We start from the raw sequence: 19,705 nt of genomic DNA on the forward strand, positions 1-19,705 counted from the left end.
CACAATATACTCTGGTCTTGATGCAGGGTCCAAAACCTGAAAACATTCCCAGCATTTTATTTTCCACTGGACAGGTCACAGGCTGGGCAATTAACCCTGCCTTAAAGCAACAAGGTGGCGGTGGTGAGGGAACACAATTGCCCCTGAGTTTTGGCAATCCAGGTCTTCTGGGCTAGCTGAATTGGGAGATGGGAGTGGAAACAGCACCACTCAAGTGAGGCCTCTTGACCGATGGAGCGGTTGAGTGGGTGGGTGGATTAGTCGTTGGGGGGGGGGGGGGGGGGGGTGGCTCGGGCTGGTGTAGTTTCGCGATGTCTGCTGGGTAATTGCCGGCTCGCGGCCATGACTTAGCAAAGAAGCTGGAGTCCGCCCGATGACGCAGGGAGGGAAGGCGGGGTCAGGTGATGAACGTCTTTTGAGGGACAACTCTCTTCGCCAATCATCGCAAAGCATCCGGCAATTACGCCGTCGGAGTTTGTGGTCATTGGCCAATGGGCGGGAGGGAAGCGGAGTGGGAGGGAGTTTCCAATCTGGTTTGGTCGGTGCCGGTAGAGGATTTCCCTCTTTCACTTTGTTTGTGTGATTTGCCGACAGAGCGTTTCTTTATTTTTAAATTTGGATTTGTTTTATTAAAAAAGTGAGACCTGGACTGGGCTGGACCGGGAGCCACTGACGGTAAATTATATTCGACACAATTCACTGACGATGAGGGTGAAAGTGGTGGTGGCCGACGCCGAGTTTCAGCCGGAATTGACCAACGCTGGCTGCAGGTTAACGGTGGTGAAGTTCACCATGAAAGGGTGAGTGACCGCGGCGGCCTGGCACGGGGCAGAGTTGTGGGGGTGGGGAGGGGGGGGGTGGTGTTGCTGCTTTCTGCTGCTAGCCCAGGCTTTGCGGCCTAACTGCCTGCGTTGTATCTTGTAACCCGGGAACGTCGGCTGCAGCGGACGGAACTGCGGGTTTCCTCATCGACATTCCTGGCGGCCTCCGCCTTCTTTTGGCCTCTGATCTGGAATGGGAGCATAATGCTGCTGGTTCTGAGCAGAGACTTGAGAGGGGGCGGGGGGGGGGGGGGGGAGTGGGCTGACAGTGTTAGTAACGGAGCCTGTCTCAGTGCAAAGGCTGTGCTAGGGACTGGATCCATTTGGATAGCTAAGAAATTAAAATAGTAGCCCGACTAAAGTAGTCGGCATTATTTATTGTTGCAAATCCATATGGATAATTAAGAAATTAGAATAAGAGTAGCACACTTGTTAGTAGGCATTATAGCAGACCAAACAGTGGAGATAAGGGAAGAGGGGAAGACTCGTAATTCTGAGTGGCAATAATATTGAGGTTTCTTTCAACATTTTTTTCTAAGGATGGGTAGTGCAGTATTCTGTCTTGTAAGACAATGGTTTGTGTTGTGGTAGTTAACTCCCATTAAGCATTACTCAGTTCTGTTGAAGGGTCATGAGGACTCGAAACGTCAACTCTTTTCTTCTCCGCCGATGCTGCCAGACCTGTGTTTTTCCAGGTAATTCTGTTTTTGTTTCCCATTAAGCATCGCCTGGTATGGCTCAGGTGCCCCACTCGGGCATGGCAGTCTTTGGTGCAAAGGAAGATGTGGGCTGACAAGGTGCACGGATTTGCTGGCCTGTTTTCTTTGGACCCTTTTCTTGGCCAGCTGAGCTTTTGGTTTCTGCTCGCCTCTTCCAATGCCCTTCCAAATAAGTCAGCCTCCAGATGACACGTTCTGGGGATCAATGGAATAAATTAATGTGATTAAAACCGGGAATGCTTTTGGAATACGTCTAGGACCGCTTCCTGCATTAGTTTTAAATCCAGCAAGGAGGGGATTGCATGATTCACTTCTGGGGGAAAAAAGAAATGGAAGAGTAGAATGATTGGAAAATAGTGACAAGAGGATAGTTAAGTTCAGTGTGAGGATAGAAACGGTTAACAAAATGTCCAAGGATAAGGGTGCTGGACAGGAAAAAAAGACTTACAATGATATAGTGATCCAACTATATAGTGATAGGTTGTCCAAAAACACTTTACAGCCAACTGGGTACTTTGAAAGTGGAAAAGGCAAAGCTTTGCAAGATGAAAAGGGATCTGGCCAAAATTAATTGAACAGAAAAGTTAGCAAAAAAACATGTTGACATATAAGCAATGAGAAGTTAGAGGTGAAAAAGGGTCTTTGGCAAAGTCTTGCATTCTATGGATAATTACTAAACACAAGGGGGGCATATGATAAATTTAGGGCTTACAAAATAAAGAAAATCTTGAATATAGAAAGTAGTCGGGATGAGAAAAGAAGCATCTTGCATTAACTACAGAGTACGATTTCAGGATTCTAATTATCCTAATGTGCACTTAGATAGTAAATGTCAAGGGCAAAGAGGGCATGAATTCCTGAAATGTGTACAAGGGAATCTTTTTGATCATTGCTTTCATCCTAGCGAAGAAGGAAGCAATGTTAGATCTATCTCTAGAGAATGATGTGAGGCAAGTAGAGAATTTTGGGGAACGGTGATCATGGTGTCATCAGGTTTAGAATAGTTATGAAAAATGACATGGAAAGGTAGTGTAACAATGCTTAACTGGAAGAAGGCAAATGTCAGTGAGCTGAAAGGGGCATGGTCCAGATGGATTGGAATCAAAAATTGGTCAGCGAAACAGTAATTGAATAATGGGAAGTTTTCAAAGAGGAAATGATTCTCGTATAGAGTAGCTGCATTCTCTTGGAATGGAGAATCCTCTGGTGTATGTACACAAATCTTTTGAAGGTAGCAGGACAATTTGAGAAGATTTTTTTTAAAAGAAGCATATGAGGTTCCTGGTTTTATTGAGAGACATAGAGTATGCAAACAATGAAGTTATGCTAAACTTTCATTAAATGCAGGTTAAATCACAGCTGGAATGTTGTTTGGTTCTGAGTATCATTCTTTTGGGAGGATGCCAGGGCCTGGGAGAGTGCAGAAAAATTTACTCAAATGGTATCAGGGATGAGGGATTACCGTTGCTAAGAGATACTGGAGAAGCTGGGGTTGTTCTCCTTAAAACAGAGGAGATTTGAAGTGTTCAAAATCAAGAAGGGTTTTGACTGATTATATAAGAATGAACTGTTTCCGGTAGCAGAAGGGTCAGTCACCAGATGGCAAAGCTTTAAGGTGATTGGCAAAAGAACCAGAGATGACATGCAAAATCATTCTATTTTTGAGTTACTATGATTCTGAAATGGTGGTGGAAGCAGATTCAATTGCAACACTTGAACAAGAATTAGGTATATGATTGAAAGGAAGAAATACAGGGCCATGGGGGGGTGGAAAATTAGGAGTTGGACTAGTTGGATTGCTCTACCAAAGAGCCGGTGCAGGCGCGATGGCCTGAATAGCCTTCCACGTTGTGTCATATCATTCTATGGCTGATAAACTGCCCACCACCCAACATCCCATACCCCTTCAAATCTGCTGTCACCTTCTCGAACAACCCACCAATAACCCCTCTTGCAAGCAACCAATCCATCTCCTAATCTGAACTAGATTTCCTGCATTGTCATGTTTGAACTCCTCCAGTCAGGTTTCACTGTCCAGAAATGGCCCTTATCAAAATCAAAATGACAACCTATGTGACCTTTCCTCATCTTTTTCAACCTGCCTACAGCCTTTGATATGGTTGACCACATTGACCTCATCCAAAGCCTCTTCTCTGTTATTTAGTTGGGCCGGACTGCCCACGCCTGATTTTATTTCAGTCTATCTAGTTATAGCCAGAGAATTATCAGCAATGGCTTTGCTTCCAGCTTCTGCACGAGTTCACTAAGGATTTACCCATGACCTGTTATTTCTCCACAGCAATGTTGTTGGAAGGCACAATGTCAGGTTCTACATATATGTTGACAACACCCATCTCTTTTTTAACTCCTCTACTGCCTCTGATATGTCATGCTTTTCGCCCAACATGACGCATTGGATGAGCGGATATTTCCTCCAAATAAATATTGGGGAAACCAAAACCACAGTCCTTGACATATACTCCATCCCCTAGCCCGTGACTCTATTTGTTTCCCTGGCAATTTTCTTGGGCTAAACCAGACTGTTCACAACCTTGGCATCCGATTTGACTGTTAACTGAGCTGCCAATCCCATATTGTATCTGTCACGGGAATTCCCAACTTCCACCTATGTAACATTGTCTGACTCCCCTCCTGCCTCTGCTCATCTGTTGCTGAAACTCTTATCCATATTAGACTTCCCTGTTCCAATGCACACTTGGCTGGCCTCCCACATTCCACCCTTTGTAAACTTGAACTCATTTAAAATTACTATATCTGAACATGCACCCAAAGTCCCATTTGCCCATCATCCCTATGCTCACTCACCTACATTGGCTTTGATTTGACAGCACCCTCAATTTGAAATTATCAAAGTTATTTTCAACTCATTCCATGGCTTTGCATATTCCTATCTAGGCTTTTCCGATCCTACGCTCTCCAAGGTCTCTGCACTCCTCCAATTCTGGCCTCTTGCACATCCTCTTTTTTTTCGTCTGCCATCGGCTGCTGTGCTTTCAGCTGCTAACGTTCTAAGTTCTGGCATTCCCTTGCTAAATCTCCACCTGTCTGCTTTCTCCACGTAGGAACAGAAATAGGCCATTTTGCTCCTGCCTTCCCCAATATGTCTTGTTACTTTTGGTTATCAAATCTGAATCTCCGATTTAAAGTTAACATTGATCAAGCATCAGTTGCTGGTTTCAGAAGAGAGTTTCAAACTTCTGCCAAAGATTATGTACATAAGTGTTTCCTAAGTTCACTCCTGAAACATCTGGCCCTAATTTTTAAAGTATGCAACCAAGCCCTTGACCCCTCCCCAACCAGTGGAAATAGTTCCTCTCTCTGCTCTCTACCTACTGCATCTATACCGCTTTATCATGAAAACCTCAACCATGTAACCTCTTAACCTTCTAAGTTCCAGGGAATGCATGCCTGGTTAGTCTAACCTTGCCTTTTTAAATTCATCTATGGGATGTGGGCTTTGTTGGCTGGACCAGCATTTATTGCCCATCCCTACTTGCCCTTGAGAAGGTGGTGGTGAGCTTCCTTCTTGAACTGCTGCAGTCCATGTGGTGTAGGTACACCCACAGTGCTGTTAGGAAGGGAGTTCCAGAATTTTGGACCCAGTGACAGTGAAGAAACAGCGATATATTTCCAAGTCAGGATGGTGAATGACTTGGAGGGGAGCTTCCAGGTGGTGGCCTATCTATCTGTCTGCTGCCCTTGTCCTTCTAGATGGTAATGGTCGTGGGTTTGGAAGGTGCTGTTGAAAGAGCCTTGGCGAATTCCTGCAATGCATTTTGTAGATGGTACACACTGCTGCTACTCTGCGTTGGTGGTGGAGCGAGTGAATGTTTGTGGATGTGGTGCCAATCAAGCCTGATGCTTTGTCCTGTACGGTGTCAAGCTTCTTGAGTGTTGTGGGAGCTGCACTCATCCAGGCAAGTGGGGAGTATTCCATTACGCTCCTGACTTGTGCCTTGTAGACGGTGGACAGGCTTTGGGGAGTCAGGAGGGGAGTTACCTGTCCCAGGATTCCTAGCCCCTGACCTGCTGTTTATATGTCTAGTCCAGTTCAGTTTCTGGTCAATAATAACGCCCAGGCTGTTGATAGTGGGGGATTCAGTGATGGTAATGCCATTGAACATAAAAGGGCCATGGTTGGATTCTCTTGTTGGAGATGGTCATTGCCTGACACTTGTGTGATGCGAATGTTACTTGTCAGCCCAAGCCCAGATGTTGTCCAGGTCTTGCTGCATTTAGACATGGACTGCTTCATGATTATGATCTAATCTTTGGAGTTAAGATATAATTCTCATAAATCTATTTTTCACTGCCTCCAAGTCCAATATATCCTTTCTAAGGTATACTGTTCACAGTACTCCATGTGTGGGCTAAACAGGCCTTTGTATAGCTGTAAAGGCGTCAACCCCTAGTCCTGGAGATTGCCCTCGAGAAGGTGGTGATGAGCTGCTTTCTTGAACCACGACAGTTCACCTGGTGCAGGTACACCCCCACAATCCTGCTAATAAGGGAGTTCCAGGCTTTTGATCCCGTGACAGTGAAGGAACGGTGGTATTGTTCCAAGTCAGGAAGATGTGTGGCTTGGAGGGGAACTTGCAGGTCACGGTGTCCCCATACAGCTGTTGCCCTTGTCCTTCTAGATGGTAGAGGTTGCGAGTTTTGAATGCGCTTTCGAAGGACCCTCAGTGAGTTGCTGCAGCGAAGCTTGTGTATGGTACACACTGCTGCCACTGCACATCGGTGGTGGCGGGAGTGAATGTTTAAGGTGGTGGATAGGGTGCCACTCAAGCGGGCTGTTTTGTCCTGGATGGTGTTGAGCTTCTTGAGAGTTGTTGGAGTTGCACTCAACCAGGCAAATGCAGAGTATTCCATCCCACTCCTGACATGTGCTTTGTTGTTGATGGACAGGCTTTGGGGACTCAGGTGATGAGTTACTCCCAAACTCTGACCTGCTCTTGTAACCACTGTATTTATATGGTGGTTCAGGTTCTGGTCAATAGTAGCCCCAGGCTGTTGATAGGGGATTCGGCATTGGTAATTCTATTGAACGTCAAGGGGAGATGTTTAGATTTTGCCTTGTTGGAAATGGTAATTGCCTGACACCATTTAGCTGAAACTAGGAGCAGGAGTCATTCAGCCCTTCGAGCCTGCTCTGCCATTCGATATGATCATGGCTGATCGTCTATATCAACGCCATATTCCCGCTTTCTCTCCATACTCCTTGATGCCCCTAATATCCAAGGCATTATCAATTTCTTTCTTGAATATGCTCAGTGACCTGGCCTCCACAGCCATCCTGAGAATTCCACAGGTTGACCACCCTCTGAGTGAAGTTTTTCCTCATCTCAGTCCTAAATGGCCTCCCCCTATCCCTATCCTGAGACTGTGGCCCCTAGTTCTAGACTCCCCAACCAGGCGAAACACCCTCCCTGTATCTAGTCTTTCTAGCCCTGTTAGAATTTTATACGTTTCAGTCAGATCCCCTCTCATTCTTCTAAACTCTGATTCGTCTGTATTCACTAATGTGTCCTCATACGACAGTCCTGCCATCCCCAGTATCAGCCGAGTGAACCTTCGCTGCTGTAGCCTCTATGGCAAGTATATCCTTTCTTATGTAGGGAGACCAAAACTGCATGCAATATTCCAGGTGTGGTCTCACCAAGGCCCTGTATAACTGCAGTAAGACATCCCTACTTCTGAATTCAAATCCGCTTGCAATGAAACTCTTTCGAGTTATCAACAGTCACAGATTGCAACTCTTTTCGAGTACAATCACAGTTCTTGGTTTCCGGGAGTGGGACATGAACCCACAACCCTCTGATTCAAAGGCGAGGGTGCTATGAACTGAGCCACAGCTGACACCTCTCCGCTTGCAATGAAGGTGAACATACCATTTACCTTCCGAATTGCTTGCTTCACCTGCCTGTTTACTTTCATTGACTGATGTACAAGGACACCCAGATCCCTTTGTACATCCACATTTCCCAATATATCACCATTTAAATAATACTCTGCCTTTCTATTTTTTCACTTCACATCTATCCACATTATACTGCATCTGCCATGTGTTTGCTCTCACACACGACTTGTCTAAATTGCCCTGAGACCTCCTTGCATTCTCCTTACAACTCAACCCTGCCCAGTTTTCTGTTTGCTCAAAACTTGGAAGTATTGCATTTCGCTTCCTCATCCAAGTCATTTATATATTTATAAGACCCATTTATTCCCACTCTCTGTTTCCGGTCCGTCAATCAATTCTCAACCCATGACGGCATATGACTCCTGATCCTACGTGCTTTAATTTTGCCCACTAACCTCTTATGTGGGACCTTATCAAAAGCCTTCTTGAAATCCAAATACACCACATCCACTGGTTCTCCCTTATCTATTCTTATAGCTACACCCTCAAAAAGCTCCAATAGATTAGTTAAGCATGATTTTCCCTTTCTTAAACCCATGCCGACTTTGTCTAAACCCATTAATGCTTTCTAAGTGTTCTGTTACCACTTCTTTTATTATAGACTCTAGCATTTTCCCCACTACTGATGTTAGGCTAACTGGTCTTTAATTCTCTCCTTCCTTTTTTAAATAGTGGGGTTACATTTGCCACCCTCCGAATCTGTAGGAACTGCTCCAGAGTCTATAGAATTTTGGAAGATGACCAGCAATGCATCCAATGTTTCCAGGGCCACTTCCTTTAGTACTCTGGGATATAGATTATCAGGCCCTAATGATTTTTCAGCCTTTAACCCCTTTAATTTCTCCAGCACCATTTTTTTTACTATTACTGATTTTCTTCAATTCTTCCCCCTCACTCGATCCTTGGTTCCCTAACGTTCCTGGGAAATTATTTGTGTCCTCTTTTGTGAAGACAGAACCAAAATATGTGTTCAATTCTTCTGCCTTTTCTTTGTTCCCCATTATAATTTCCCCATTTGTGACTGTAAGAGATGTACATTTGTCTTTGCTAATCTTTTTCTCTTCACATATTTATGGAAGTTTTTACAGTCAGTTTTTATGTTCCCTGCAAGTTTACTCTCATACTCCATTTTCCCCTTTTGATCAATCTTTTTGACCACTTTTGCTGAATTCTAAACTGCTCCCAGTCCTTAGGCTTGCTGCTTTTTCTGCCAATTTTATATGAGTCCTCCTTGGATCTAATACTATCCATAATTTCTTTTGTAAGCCATGGTTGAACCACCTTACCTGTTTTATTTTTGCGCCAGACAGGAATGAATAATTGTTGTAATTCATGCATATGTTCCTTAAATATTAGCCATTGCCTATCCACTGTCAACCCTTTTAGTAAGGTTCCCCAATCCATCATTGCCAACTCGCGCCTCCTACCCTCGTACTTCCCTTTATTTAGATTGAGGATTCTAGTTTAGGATTCAACTTCTTCACTCCCCATCTTAATGGACAATTCTATAATTTAATGTTCTCTCTTCCCCAAGGGAGCCTGCACAAGATTGTTAATTAATCCTTTCTCATTGCGCAATACCCAGTCTAGGATAGCCTGCTGTCTAGTTGGTTCTTCAACGTATTGGTCTAAAAAGCCATCACGTACACCCCAGGAAATCATCCTCCACAGTATTATTGCTAGTTTGGTTTGTCCAATCTATATGCAGATTCAAGTCATCCATGATTACAGTTGTACCCTTACTGCATGCATCTCTAATTTCCTGTTTAATGCCTTCCCTTACACCTTTGTTACTGTTTGGGAGCCTATGGACAACCCCCAGCGTTTTCTGTCCTTTGGTGTTTCTTATCTCCACCCAAACAGATTCCACATCATGATTTTCCGCCCTGATATCCTTCCTCACTATTGCGTTGATTCCCTCCTCTACTAACAGTGCTACCTCACCTTCTTCCCCTATTTGCTTCTTAGGTCCTTCCTAAATATTGAATACCCCTGGATGTTCAGCTCCCATTCTTGGTCACACTACAGCTATATCTCTAATTGCAACTATACCATAACTGTTTATATCTATTTACGCTGTTAATTCATCTACCTTTATTGCAAATGCTCTGCACATTAAGATACAATGCCTTTAGACTTGTCTTTTTAACCTGGTTAGCCACCTTAGCTTTATTTTGCATTATGGCCCTATTTGTTTCTCGCCCGTGCTTTTCGTGCCTTCCACTTTTGCTTCTTACTTTTCTGTATATCGTTTCTATCCTTGTTTTCCCCCTACTCTGTCTCCCTGCTCAGGTTCCCATCCCCCTGCCATTCTAGTATTCCAGTTTAAACCCTCCCCCGACAGCACGAGCAAACACCACCACCCCCCCAACCAAGGACAGTGGTCCTGGTCCTGCCCCAATGCAACCCGTCCTGTTTGTACTGGTCCCACCTTCCCCAGAACCAATCCCAATGTCCCAGAATTTGAATCCCTCCCCACTACACCGTTTCTTCAGCCACATATTCATCCGATATATCCTGTTATGTCTACTCTCGCTGGCAAGTGGCATTGGTAGTAACCCTGAGATTACTACCTTTTGAGGTCCTACTTTTTAATTTCTGTCCTAACTCCCTATATTCCGCTTGTAGGACCTCATCCTTTTTTTAAACCTATGTCATTGGTACCAATATGTACCACGACCACTGGCTGTTCGCCCTGCCCCCTTCAGAATGCCCTGCAGCCTCTCCGAGGCATCCTTGACCCTGGCACCAGGGAGGCAATATGCTATCCTGGAGTCTCTTATCCGGCCGCAGAAACGCCTGTCTATTACTTACTATTAAATCCCCTATCACTACATCCCTGCCACTCCTCTTCCTCCCCACTTGTGCAGCTGAGCCACCTGTGCTGCCATGGACTTGGCTCCTGCTGCTTTCCCCTGCTAAGCCGTCTCCCCCAGTAGTATCCAAAACAGTGTATCTGTTAGAGAGGGGGATGGCCACAGGGGACTCCTGCTCTACCTGCCTTCCTCTACTCTGCCTGTTGGTCACCCATCCCCTTTCTGCCTCTTCAGCCTTTACCTGAGGTGTGACCACCTCACTGAACATGCTGCCCACAACAATCTCAGCATCGCGGATGCTCCACAGTGATTCCACCCACAGGTCTAGCTCCGAGATGCGGTTAGCCAATAGCTGCAGCTGGACACACTTCCTGCACGCATGGTCGCCGGGGACACTGGAACGTCAAGACTTCCCACGTACTGCAGGAGGATCATATTACGGGTGTGAACTCTGCTGCCATGACTTCCATTAGATTAAGCTCAGTAGTTACTCCCTTTAAAGAATAATTATGCTAGGGGCCTTATTCCACTTGAAACACTTGTGCTACAGTCCAAAGTCCTCACTTTATTATGTTTAAGCTAATGGACTGCAGCAGTGTAATTAGTAGAAGTACTCAGCTGACCCTACTTACCAATCCGCTTCCTCCCCGCGTCGTGTCACTTTTTGAAACGTGACGTCACTTTGAACTCCACCGCCTGAAGGCCCTGAGGCCTTCCTCTTCTCTCTGGTCTCGGCCTCTGTTTTTTGCGCCCTTTCATGTTGCTCTCACTGGCCTTTCCTCTCCGGCCTAAAACTCACCTTCTTCCAACGCTAACAGCAACTTTTAGTTCTTTGCTAAATTAAAGAAAGACTAGACTTTAGATAGAATTTAACTCCTTCTGTCACCAACCTCCAGCTGAAGCTCTCTACTGCAGCCAAACACAGCACTCCTTTGCAGGTCGCAATTTTGTCCAGACCTTGCTGCATATAGGTGCAGACTTCAGTATCTTGAGGATTGCTAATTGTGTTGAACATTGTGCAATCATCAGTGAGCATCCCCACTCCTGCCCTAATGACTGAAGGAAAGTCATTGATGAAAGTTGGTTGGTTCTGGTATACAACCCTGAGGAACTCCTGCAGCAATGTCCTAGGACTGAGAGGACTGACCCCCAACAACCATAACCAACTTCCTTTGTGCTAGGTATGACTCCAACCAGCTAAGAGTTTTCCCTCAATTCCCATTGACTCCAGTGGAGCTAGGGCTCCCTTATCCCACACTCGGTAAAATGCTACTTTGATGTCAAGGGCAGTCACTCTCCCCTCACCTCTGGAGTTCAGTTATTTTGTCCATGTTTGGTCCAAGGCTTTAATGAGGTCAGGAGCTGAGTGCCCCTACTGGAACATAAACTGAGCGTCAGTGAGCAGGTTATTGCTGTCTAAGTGCTGCTTGATAGCAACTGTTGAAAACACCTTCCATCGCTTAGCTGATGACCAAGATTAGGCTGGGGTGGTAATTAACCTTTTCTGGACAGCACAATTTTCCACATCCTGCGAGATGCCAGTTTTCTAGCATTTAGAAAATACTCTGTCCTTTAACTGATGAATCACAAGTGAATGACCTCATATTTCCTGACACTGAGATCAATTTGCCATAGTTCTACCTGTCCAGTTCATCAATATTGTATTGTAATTTTATGGTTCCATCCACATTGCTTACAGTGCAGCCTCTGTCAATGAAAATATGCAAATTTGGAAATATGTGGCTTTCAATCCTATCATATATATTGTAAATAAATTTGATAAATTGTCAAGGCCACAACTCAGCTCCTGGTAGGACACCGGTCACATTGAAGAGTTCCTGCCCATTATCCCTACTTTCTATCTCCTGCCACTGAGTTGATGTCCAAAACAGGTCAATAATTAGCCTTCATTTCCATGAGCTTCATCTTGAGCTAACAGGCTATATTAGGGAACTTTATGTAAATAACATCCATAGAGATTCTCCGTTTCACTATTTTAGTCAGCCTGCTTGATTGACAACCCATCCACAAACATTCACTCCCTCCACCACTGACACGCAGTGCTGCCATTGTGTATCATCTACAAGATGCACTACTGGAACTTGCCAAGCCTCCTTGGACAGCAGCTTCCAAACCCACCATCACTATCACCTAGAATTACAAGGCAGCAGACACATGGGAACACCACCACCTGGAAGTTCCCCTCCAAGCCCCTCACCATCCCGAATTGGAAATATATCGCCGTTCCTTCAGTCAAAATCCTGGAACTCCCATCCTAACAGCACTGTGGGTGTACCTACACCAGATGGACTGCAGTGGTTCAAGAAGGTAGCTCATTACCACTTTCTCAATGGCAACTAGGGATGGGCAATAAATGTTGGCCTAGCCAGCAATGTCCACATCCTGTGAATGAATTAAACAAAATTTAGGTAACTAAATTTACCTTCCCCAGCTGCCATGGTGAGGAATGAACTCATGTCCCTGGATCATTAGCCCAGGCCTTTGTTCACTTCCAGGATCATATACAAAAAGCAAAAGAGTAGTGGATGAGGTTTAACCATTTCAGAGGGCATTTAGGAGTCAACCTCATTGCTGTGGGTCTGGACATTCACGTAGGCCAGACCGGGTAAGGATGACAGATTCCGTTGCCGAAAGGACATTAGTGAACAACAGTTGACAATAGTTTCATGGTCATTATTGGACTTTTAATTCTAGATTTTCACTGAATTTAAATTTCACCATCTGCTGTGGATGGGATTCGAACCCCAGTCTCCCAAGAATTATCCTGAGATTCTGGATGAGTCGTTAAGTGACAATATCGCTGCATCACTGCCTCCCCCATAAATTTATATAATCTGGAATTACAAAGCTAGCTTCAATAATGGTGAAATTGTCTTAAAACTGTCTTGTTCACTCATGTCCTTTAAGGAAATCTGTCCTTATCCAGTCTGGTCTATACTTGGTGATTCTAGACCCATAGCAATGCGGTTGACACTCTCCTGTCCCCTGAAATGGCCTAGTATGCCTCTCAATTATGTTCAAGAACATGACTTACCAGCTCCACCTCAAGGACGGTTGTGGTCTGCAGCAGGTGCTAGCCTTGGCAGCAATGTGCACATCCTGTGAATTCAATTTTTTTTATAATTTATTTATGGGATGTGGCATGGCTGGCTAAGCCAGCATTTATTGCCCATCCCTAATTGCTGTTGAGAAGATGGTGGTGAGCTGCCTTCCTGAACCGCTGTAGTTCATGTGGTGTAGGTACACCCAAAGTGCTGTTAGGAAGGGAGTTCCAGGATTTTGACCCAGTGACAGTGAAGGAATGGTGAGATATTTCCAAGCCAGGATGGTGAGTGGCTTGGAGGGGAACTTCCAGGTGGTGGTGTTCCCATCTGTCTGCTGCTCTTGTCCTTCTAGGTGGTAGTGGTCATGGGTTTGGAAGGTTCTGCCTGAGGAGCCTTGATAAGTTTTTGCAGTGCATCATGTAGATGGTACACATTGCTACCACGGTGCATTGGTGTTGGAGGGAGTGAGTGTTTTTGGAAGGGGCTCCAATCTAGCGGGCTGCTTTGTCCTGGATGGTGTCAAGCTGCTTTAGTGCTGTTGGAGCTGCACTCATACAGGCAAGTGGAGAGTATTCCAACATACTCCTGACTTGTCTTGTACATGTTGGACAGGCTTTGGAGAGTCAGGAGGTGAGTTGCCCGTCCCAGGATTCCTAGCCCCTGACCTGCTGCTGTAGCCACAGTGTTTATATGGCTAGCCCAGTTCAGTTTCTGGTCAATGGTAACCCCCAGGATGTTGATTGTGGGGGATTCAGCAATGGTAGTGCCATTGAATGTCATGGGGTGATGGTTAGGATCTCTTGTTGGAGGTGGCCATTGCTTGGCACTTGTGTGGCACCCATGTTGCTTGCTACTTGTCAACCCAAACCTGGATATTGTTTAGGTTTTGCTGCATTTGGACATGAACTGCTTCAGTATCTGAGGAATCGCGAGTGGTGCTGAACATTGTGCAAACATCCCTGCTTCTGACCTTATGATGGGAGGAAGGTTATTGGTAAAGCAGCTGAAGATGGTTGGGCCTAGGACACTACCCTGAAGAACTCATGCAGTGATGCCCTGGGTCTGAGATGATTATTAAAAAGTAAGAGAATTTGTGGGTACAGGGTAAACTGATGCCCATTGACAAAGTAGTTTTGAGCATGTTTATGGCTACTTGTTACAAATATATTGTAAGGGAATTCTGGTAACAGCTTTATTCTATGTGATCTTGAGGGTACTGAATCATAAATTGATGAGGGCCATCTCAACCCTATGTAAGTGATTCACAATTAGAATACAGTATTTTGGCACTTTATTGTGAATGGCATGGATGCCTTGAAGAGAGAATAGAGAGCAGCAGTTTTAAAGCTTAATGCCATGAGGAATATAACTAATGCTTTCATTGGAGAAAAGCAGATGAAGGGGGAGCATAACTCAGATCTTTATAAAAGAATGAGAGACATGTGATACTATGAATTAAGACACTGAAAGCCTGCACCCTGTCCAGTACACCACATGATTCATGGCTGTCAAGTAATGTGATATTAAAATAATAGTCCTTTCACTGGTTATTTTTCACTCCAGTGAACAGCTATGAATCACTGATGAAAAAGTGTTCATCTCTAATAATGGCTGAGTAATAAGCTAGTTGTGATTTCTTTTTAAAGATGTGGACCGTGTGTGAGAATAGCTCCAGCTTTCAGTGCAATGAGTTCCAAATACCCACATGCTGTCTTTCTGGAAGTTGATGTGCATCAGTGTCAGGTGAGTGGATTGAAAATTCCCATAATTAATTCATAAATTAAAAATAAAGTTATCCTCTGGAGTAAAGGTATTTTTATTTTGTATAAAACTGAAAATGCTGGAAAAGTTCAGGCCTGGCAGCATCTGTGGAGAGAGAAACAATTAATGTTTAGAGTCTATGACTTTTCAGAGCTAAAGAGAAGTAGAAATGTGATGGATTTTATACTGTGTAAGAGGGAGTGGAGTAGGTGGAGCAAAATAGGAGGACAGGAATAGGTGGGAACTAAGGAATTTGACAAATGTCATGGACATAAGACAAAGGGAGCGTTACTGGTAGTATTAAAAACTAAAGAAGGTGTTGTTAGTGGCGTAAAGATAACAATGTGTTAATAGTAGAACAAGGTTTGTGCTCTGAAAACAAATCATAAAAACAAGTGATAGCTGGCCCTGTGTGGGGGAATGGGGGTCCTGTTGCTATTCACGATATATATTTATGATTTAGATGAGGGAACTAAATGTAATATCTCCAAATTTGCAGATGACACAAAGCTGGGTGGGAAGGTGAGCTGTGAGGAGGATGCAGAGATGCTTCAGTGTGATTTAGACAAGCTGAGTGAGTGAGCAAATGTATGGCAGATGCAGTATGATGTGGATAAATGTGAGGTTATCCACTTTGGTAGCAAAAACAGGAAGGCAGATTATTATCTGAATGGCTATAAATTGAGAGAAGGGAATGTGCAACGAGACCTGGGTGTCCTCGTATACCAGTCGCTGAAGGTAAGCATGCAGGTGCAGTCGGTGGTCAAGAAGGCAAATGGTATGTTGGCCTTCATAGTGAGAGGATTCGAGTACAGGAGCAGGGATGTCTTGCTGCAGTTATACAGGGCCTTGGTGAGGCCACACCTGGAATATTGTGTGCAATTTTGATCTCCTTATCTGAGGAAGGATGTTCTTGCTATAGAGGGAGTGCAGCGAAGGTTTACCCGACTGATTCCTGGGATGGCGGGACTGACATATGAGGAGAGATTGAGTCATTCAGGATTATATTCACTGGAGTTCAAAAGAATGAGGGGGGGGATCTCATAGAACCTATAAAATTCTTAACAGAACTAGAAAGGGTAGATGCGGGAAGGATGTTCCCGATGGGGGAGTCCAGAACCAGGGATCACAGTCTGAGTATATGGGGTAGACCATTTAGGACTGAGGTGAGGAGAAATTTCTTTACCCAGAGAGCGTTGAGCTTGTGGAATTCGCTACCACAGAAAGTAGCTGAGGGCAAAACATTGTATGTTTTCAAGAAGCAGTTAGATATAGCTGTTGGGGCGAAAGAGATCAAAGGATATGGGGAGAAAGCGGGAGCAGGCGATTGAGTTGGATGGTCAGCCATGAAAATGAATGGCGGAGCAGGGCCGAATGGCCTACTTCTCCTATTTTCTATGTTAGGGAGAAAAAGGATTTAAAAAAAAACTTTTAAAAGCTAATTAAATAAATAAATAATAAAACTTGATTAACAATAAGGTAAAGGTGGAGGAGAGAGTTCATGGTCTGAAGTTATTGAACTCGATGTTTAATCCGAAAGGCTGTAAAGTGCCTAACTGGAAGATGAGGTGCTGTTCCTCCAGTTCAACAATGAGTTCAACAACTTCATACCATGAATTTCATCTTTACCCCTTTTTTAATCCAATTTTAAAAAAAATTTATTTTTTATACCATTTTTCCTCAACAGACCCCCTCCTCCCAAAAAACACAGGGCCACCTGTCACTTGTTTTTCTTTTGCTTTCACAGAGCACTGACCCATATTCTGCTCTTAACACATTCTGTTATCTTACCTTGATGCCACTATGAGCACCTTCTTTATTCTTTAATTAACACTCCTGTCCTGTGTCCATGACATTTTTGTTAAATTTCTCCTTAGTTCCCGCCTATCCCTGACTTATTTTGCTCCATCTGCTCCACCCCCTCTTAAACAGTATAAAATCCATGACATTTCTGCTTCTCTTTATATCTGAAAAAGAGTCATACGGACTCGAAACGTTAACTCTGTTTCTCTCTCCACAGATGCTGCTAGACCTGCTGAGTTTTTCGGACATTTTCTGTTTTTGCTTCAGATTTCCAGCATCCGCGGTATTTCGCTTTTATCTTAGTTTTTATCCCACACTTCAGTTTCAATTAATGCCCCTCCCATGCTTTCCCCTCTTGCTTTCCTTCCGGCATCATCAGTGTGTTGTAATCTGATGAATGCTTATTTCAGTTGTTGCCAGGACCTCAAAACTCTAGCATTTTGCTACTGTTATCTTCAGATCTTTGAAATGCAGACTTGGTGTATCACCTAATCACAACTTCCTGATTTCCCTGCACATCTACAGTTTTCTGTCTTCGTATCATCTGGCTCAGAGTCCATGCCAGCTCTCTATAGAGCATTCCAGTCAGCCCCATTCCCCCACTTTATCACTGTAACCTTGCAAGTTTATTTCCTCGAGTGCACATGCAAGTTTCCTTTTGAAATCATTAATTGTCCCCACTTCCACCACGCTCAGAGACAATGAGTCTCTGCATTAAAAAAAGCTCCTCCTTACCCTTCCCCCTGCATCTGTTGCCCAAAGCCTTAAATCTCTGTCCCTCAGTTCTTGTACTGTTAATTAGTGAGAACAAATTTTTTGTCTATCTTATGTAAACCTGTCATGATTTTGTACACCTCCAAACAAATTTCCCCATAATCTCCTTAGCTTCAAGGAGAACAACCTCACTTCTCTAACAGAACCTTGGAACTAAAATCCCCACATCCTTGGACCCATTCTGATAAATTGCCTCTTCGCCCTCTCACTTCTTCCTAAAGTGTGGTGACTAGATGCAGTACTCTAATTGTAGCCTAACCAGAGCTTCATAAATGTTCAGCATAACTTTTTCCTGTTTTTGTACATAGCACTTCTATTTATGAAGTCCAAGATCCCATACGTTTTGCTAACCACTCTCAATATGTCCTGCCAGTTTCAAAGATCTGTGCACATGAACACCATCCCCTACCCCACCCTATTCTTTAGAAATGTGCCATTATGCCTCCACTGGTTGCCCTTATCCCTTCTGCTGAAATGCATCACCTCACATTTCTTTGTATTAAATTCCATCTGTCACCGGTCTGCCCTTTCTGTTAGCCTGTTGCTGCCCTGTTGCAGTCGATTGGTATCATGCTCACTGTTTGCTACACCTTTGTGTCATTGGAAATGCCTTCACCTAGGCTTCACAATCGGGGAAAATAAATCACTAAGAGAATTCTAGAAATCCTGTCAGTTACAGACCCAGCCTTGTTCCTTCTGCAGTAGATTATTTAGCGCTCTTTATTTCTCATGATTCTATTTTCTTAAGCTTGCATACCATGTGATCTCACTGCATTGCGGGTGCAAATTTAGGCCAAGAGAGGCTCCCAATTTCATATGTGCTGCTATAGACTTAATCAATGTGCTGCTTTTAGCATAAACTTGGGTAAACTGAGCAGTTTTTTGAGCTAGTTGTTTTCAGACACATGATGCAACTTAAACTGTACACCAATGCATCATGTGTTTCCTTTCTTGTCCCAGCGTGAACTGTCAGTGCTATGCAACATGTGGCAAGCTTGGGAAAGGTCTTGTCACTAGTCCCTGTACAATTGCTACTCTATAGCTTGTCAAAGGAAATGTATGCAATATTGCATTGCTAAGTAAAGCCTGTTAGCAAAAGATGCATTGAGCATGCTAACGCTCAGATGTGTAATGACAGCCATATTGAGCAAACAAACTATGTACTGACATTTACATGAGTAAACAGCTTGTTATAGGAACGAGAGCCCAGAACAAATCTTTATACTTTGAGCTGGAATGGCCAGTGTTTTTTATTCGGTCATGGGATGTGGGCGTCACTGGATAGCCAGCATTTATTACCCATCTCTAATGGCCTTGTTCAGAGGTCATTTTTAAGTGTCAAGGCATTATTGTGGGTCTGGAGTCACCAGGTATGGACAGCAGATTTCCTTCCCTAAAGGACATTAGTGAACCAGATGGGTTTTTACGACACTCTGCAATGGTTTCATGGTCATCATTAGACTTTGAATTCCAGATATTTATTGAGTTCAAATTTTATGTGCCATGATGGGATTCGAGCACGGGACCCTAGAGCATTACTCTGGGTCTCTGGATTACCAGTCCAGTGACAAGTGAGAGAAATACTGATGCAATAGGGAGTGGTTTTTTGAGACTCAAGTAAATGCAAGCTTTCTTCCACATGGAAATGCCATCTTAGACCAGGGGTTGGCAACCTTAATATAAAAAAGATTAACTTTTTAAATCTCATTGTCACAATATTTTAAGAGCCGCAATGCTGTTACTCAAATGTCAATAATGAAAAAAAAGGACTGAGATGCATTTCAACAACATTAGGTTTTTACAAAAAATTGTATATTAATATTTTCTCAAATGCAATGCTAATAAAAGTTTAAGAAAACAACCATACCATTTAGTTACCATTAGTGGGTTTGATTGATCATGGTCAGGAGCTGTGCATGAGTCCTATTGACGTGTGCGCAGGTTGCAGATCCCTGACCTAGTTGAATTGCAAATGCTTTGTGCGACCATGTGGTGCGAAAAGCAG

At 43.9% G+C, this 19,705-nt stretch overlaps 1 protein-coding gene across 1 annotated transcript in view; it reads left to right on the forward strand.

The window, feature by feature from the left end:
• Window positions 1–508: 508 nt before the first annotated feature.
• txnl1 (thioredoxin-like 1) overlaps window positions 509–19,705 on the forward strand; it is a 38,733-nt gene continuing 19,536 nt past the window's right edge. Inside the window, exons 1-2 of the mRNA XM_078552165.1 lie at window positions 509–800; window positions 15,009–15,105. Coding sequence (XP_078408291.1) covers window positions 706–800; window positions 15,009–15,105 — 192 coding nt within the window. The 5' untranslated portion in view covers window positions 509–705. The remainder of the gene's footprint in view (window positions 801–15,008; window positions 15,106–19,705) is intronic.

The sequence above is a fragment of the Cetorhinus maximus genome, chromosome 1 (assembly GCF_964194155.1).
Source record: "Cetorhinus maximus chromosome 1, sCetMax3.hap1.1, whole genome shotgun sequence".
Lineage (NCBI taxonomy): Eukaryota > Metazoa > Chordata > Chondrichthyes > Lamniformes > Cetorhinidae > Cetorhinus > Cetorhinus maximus.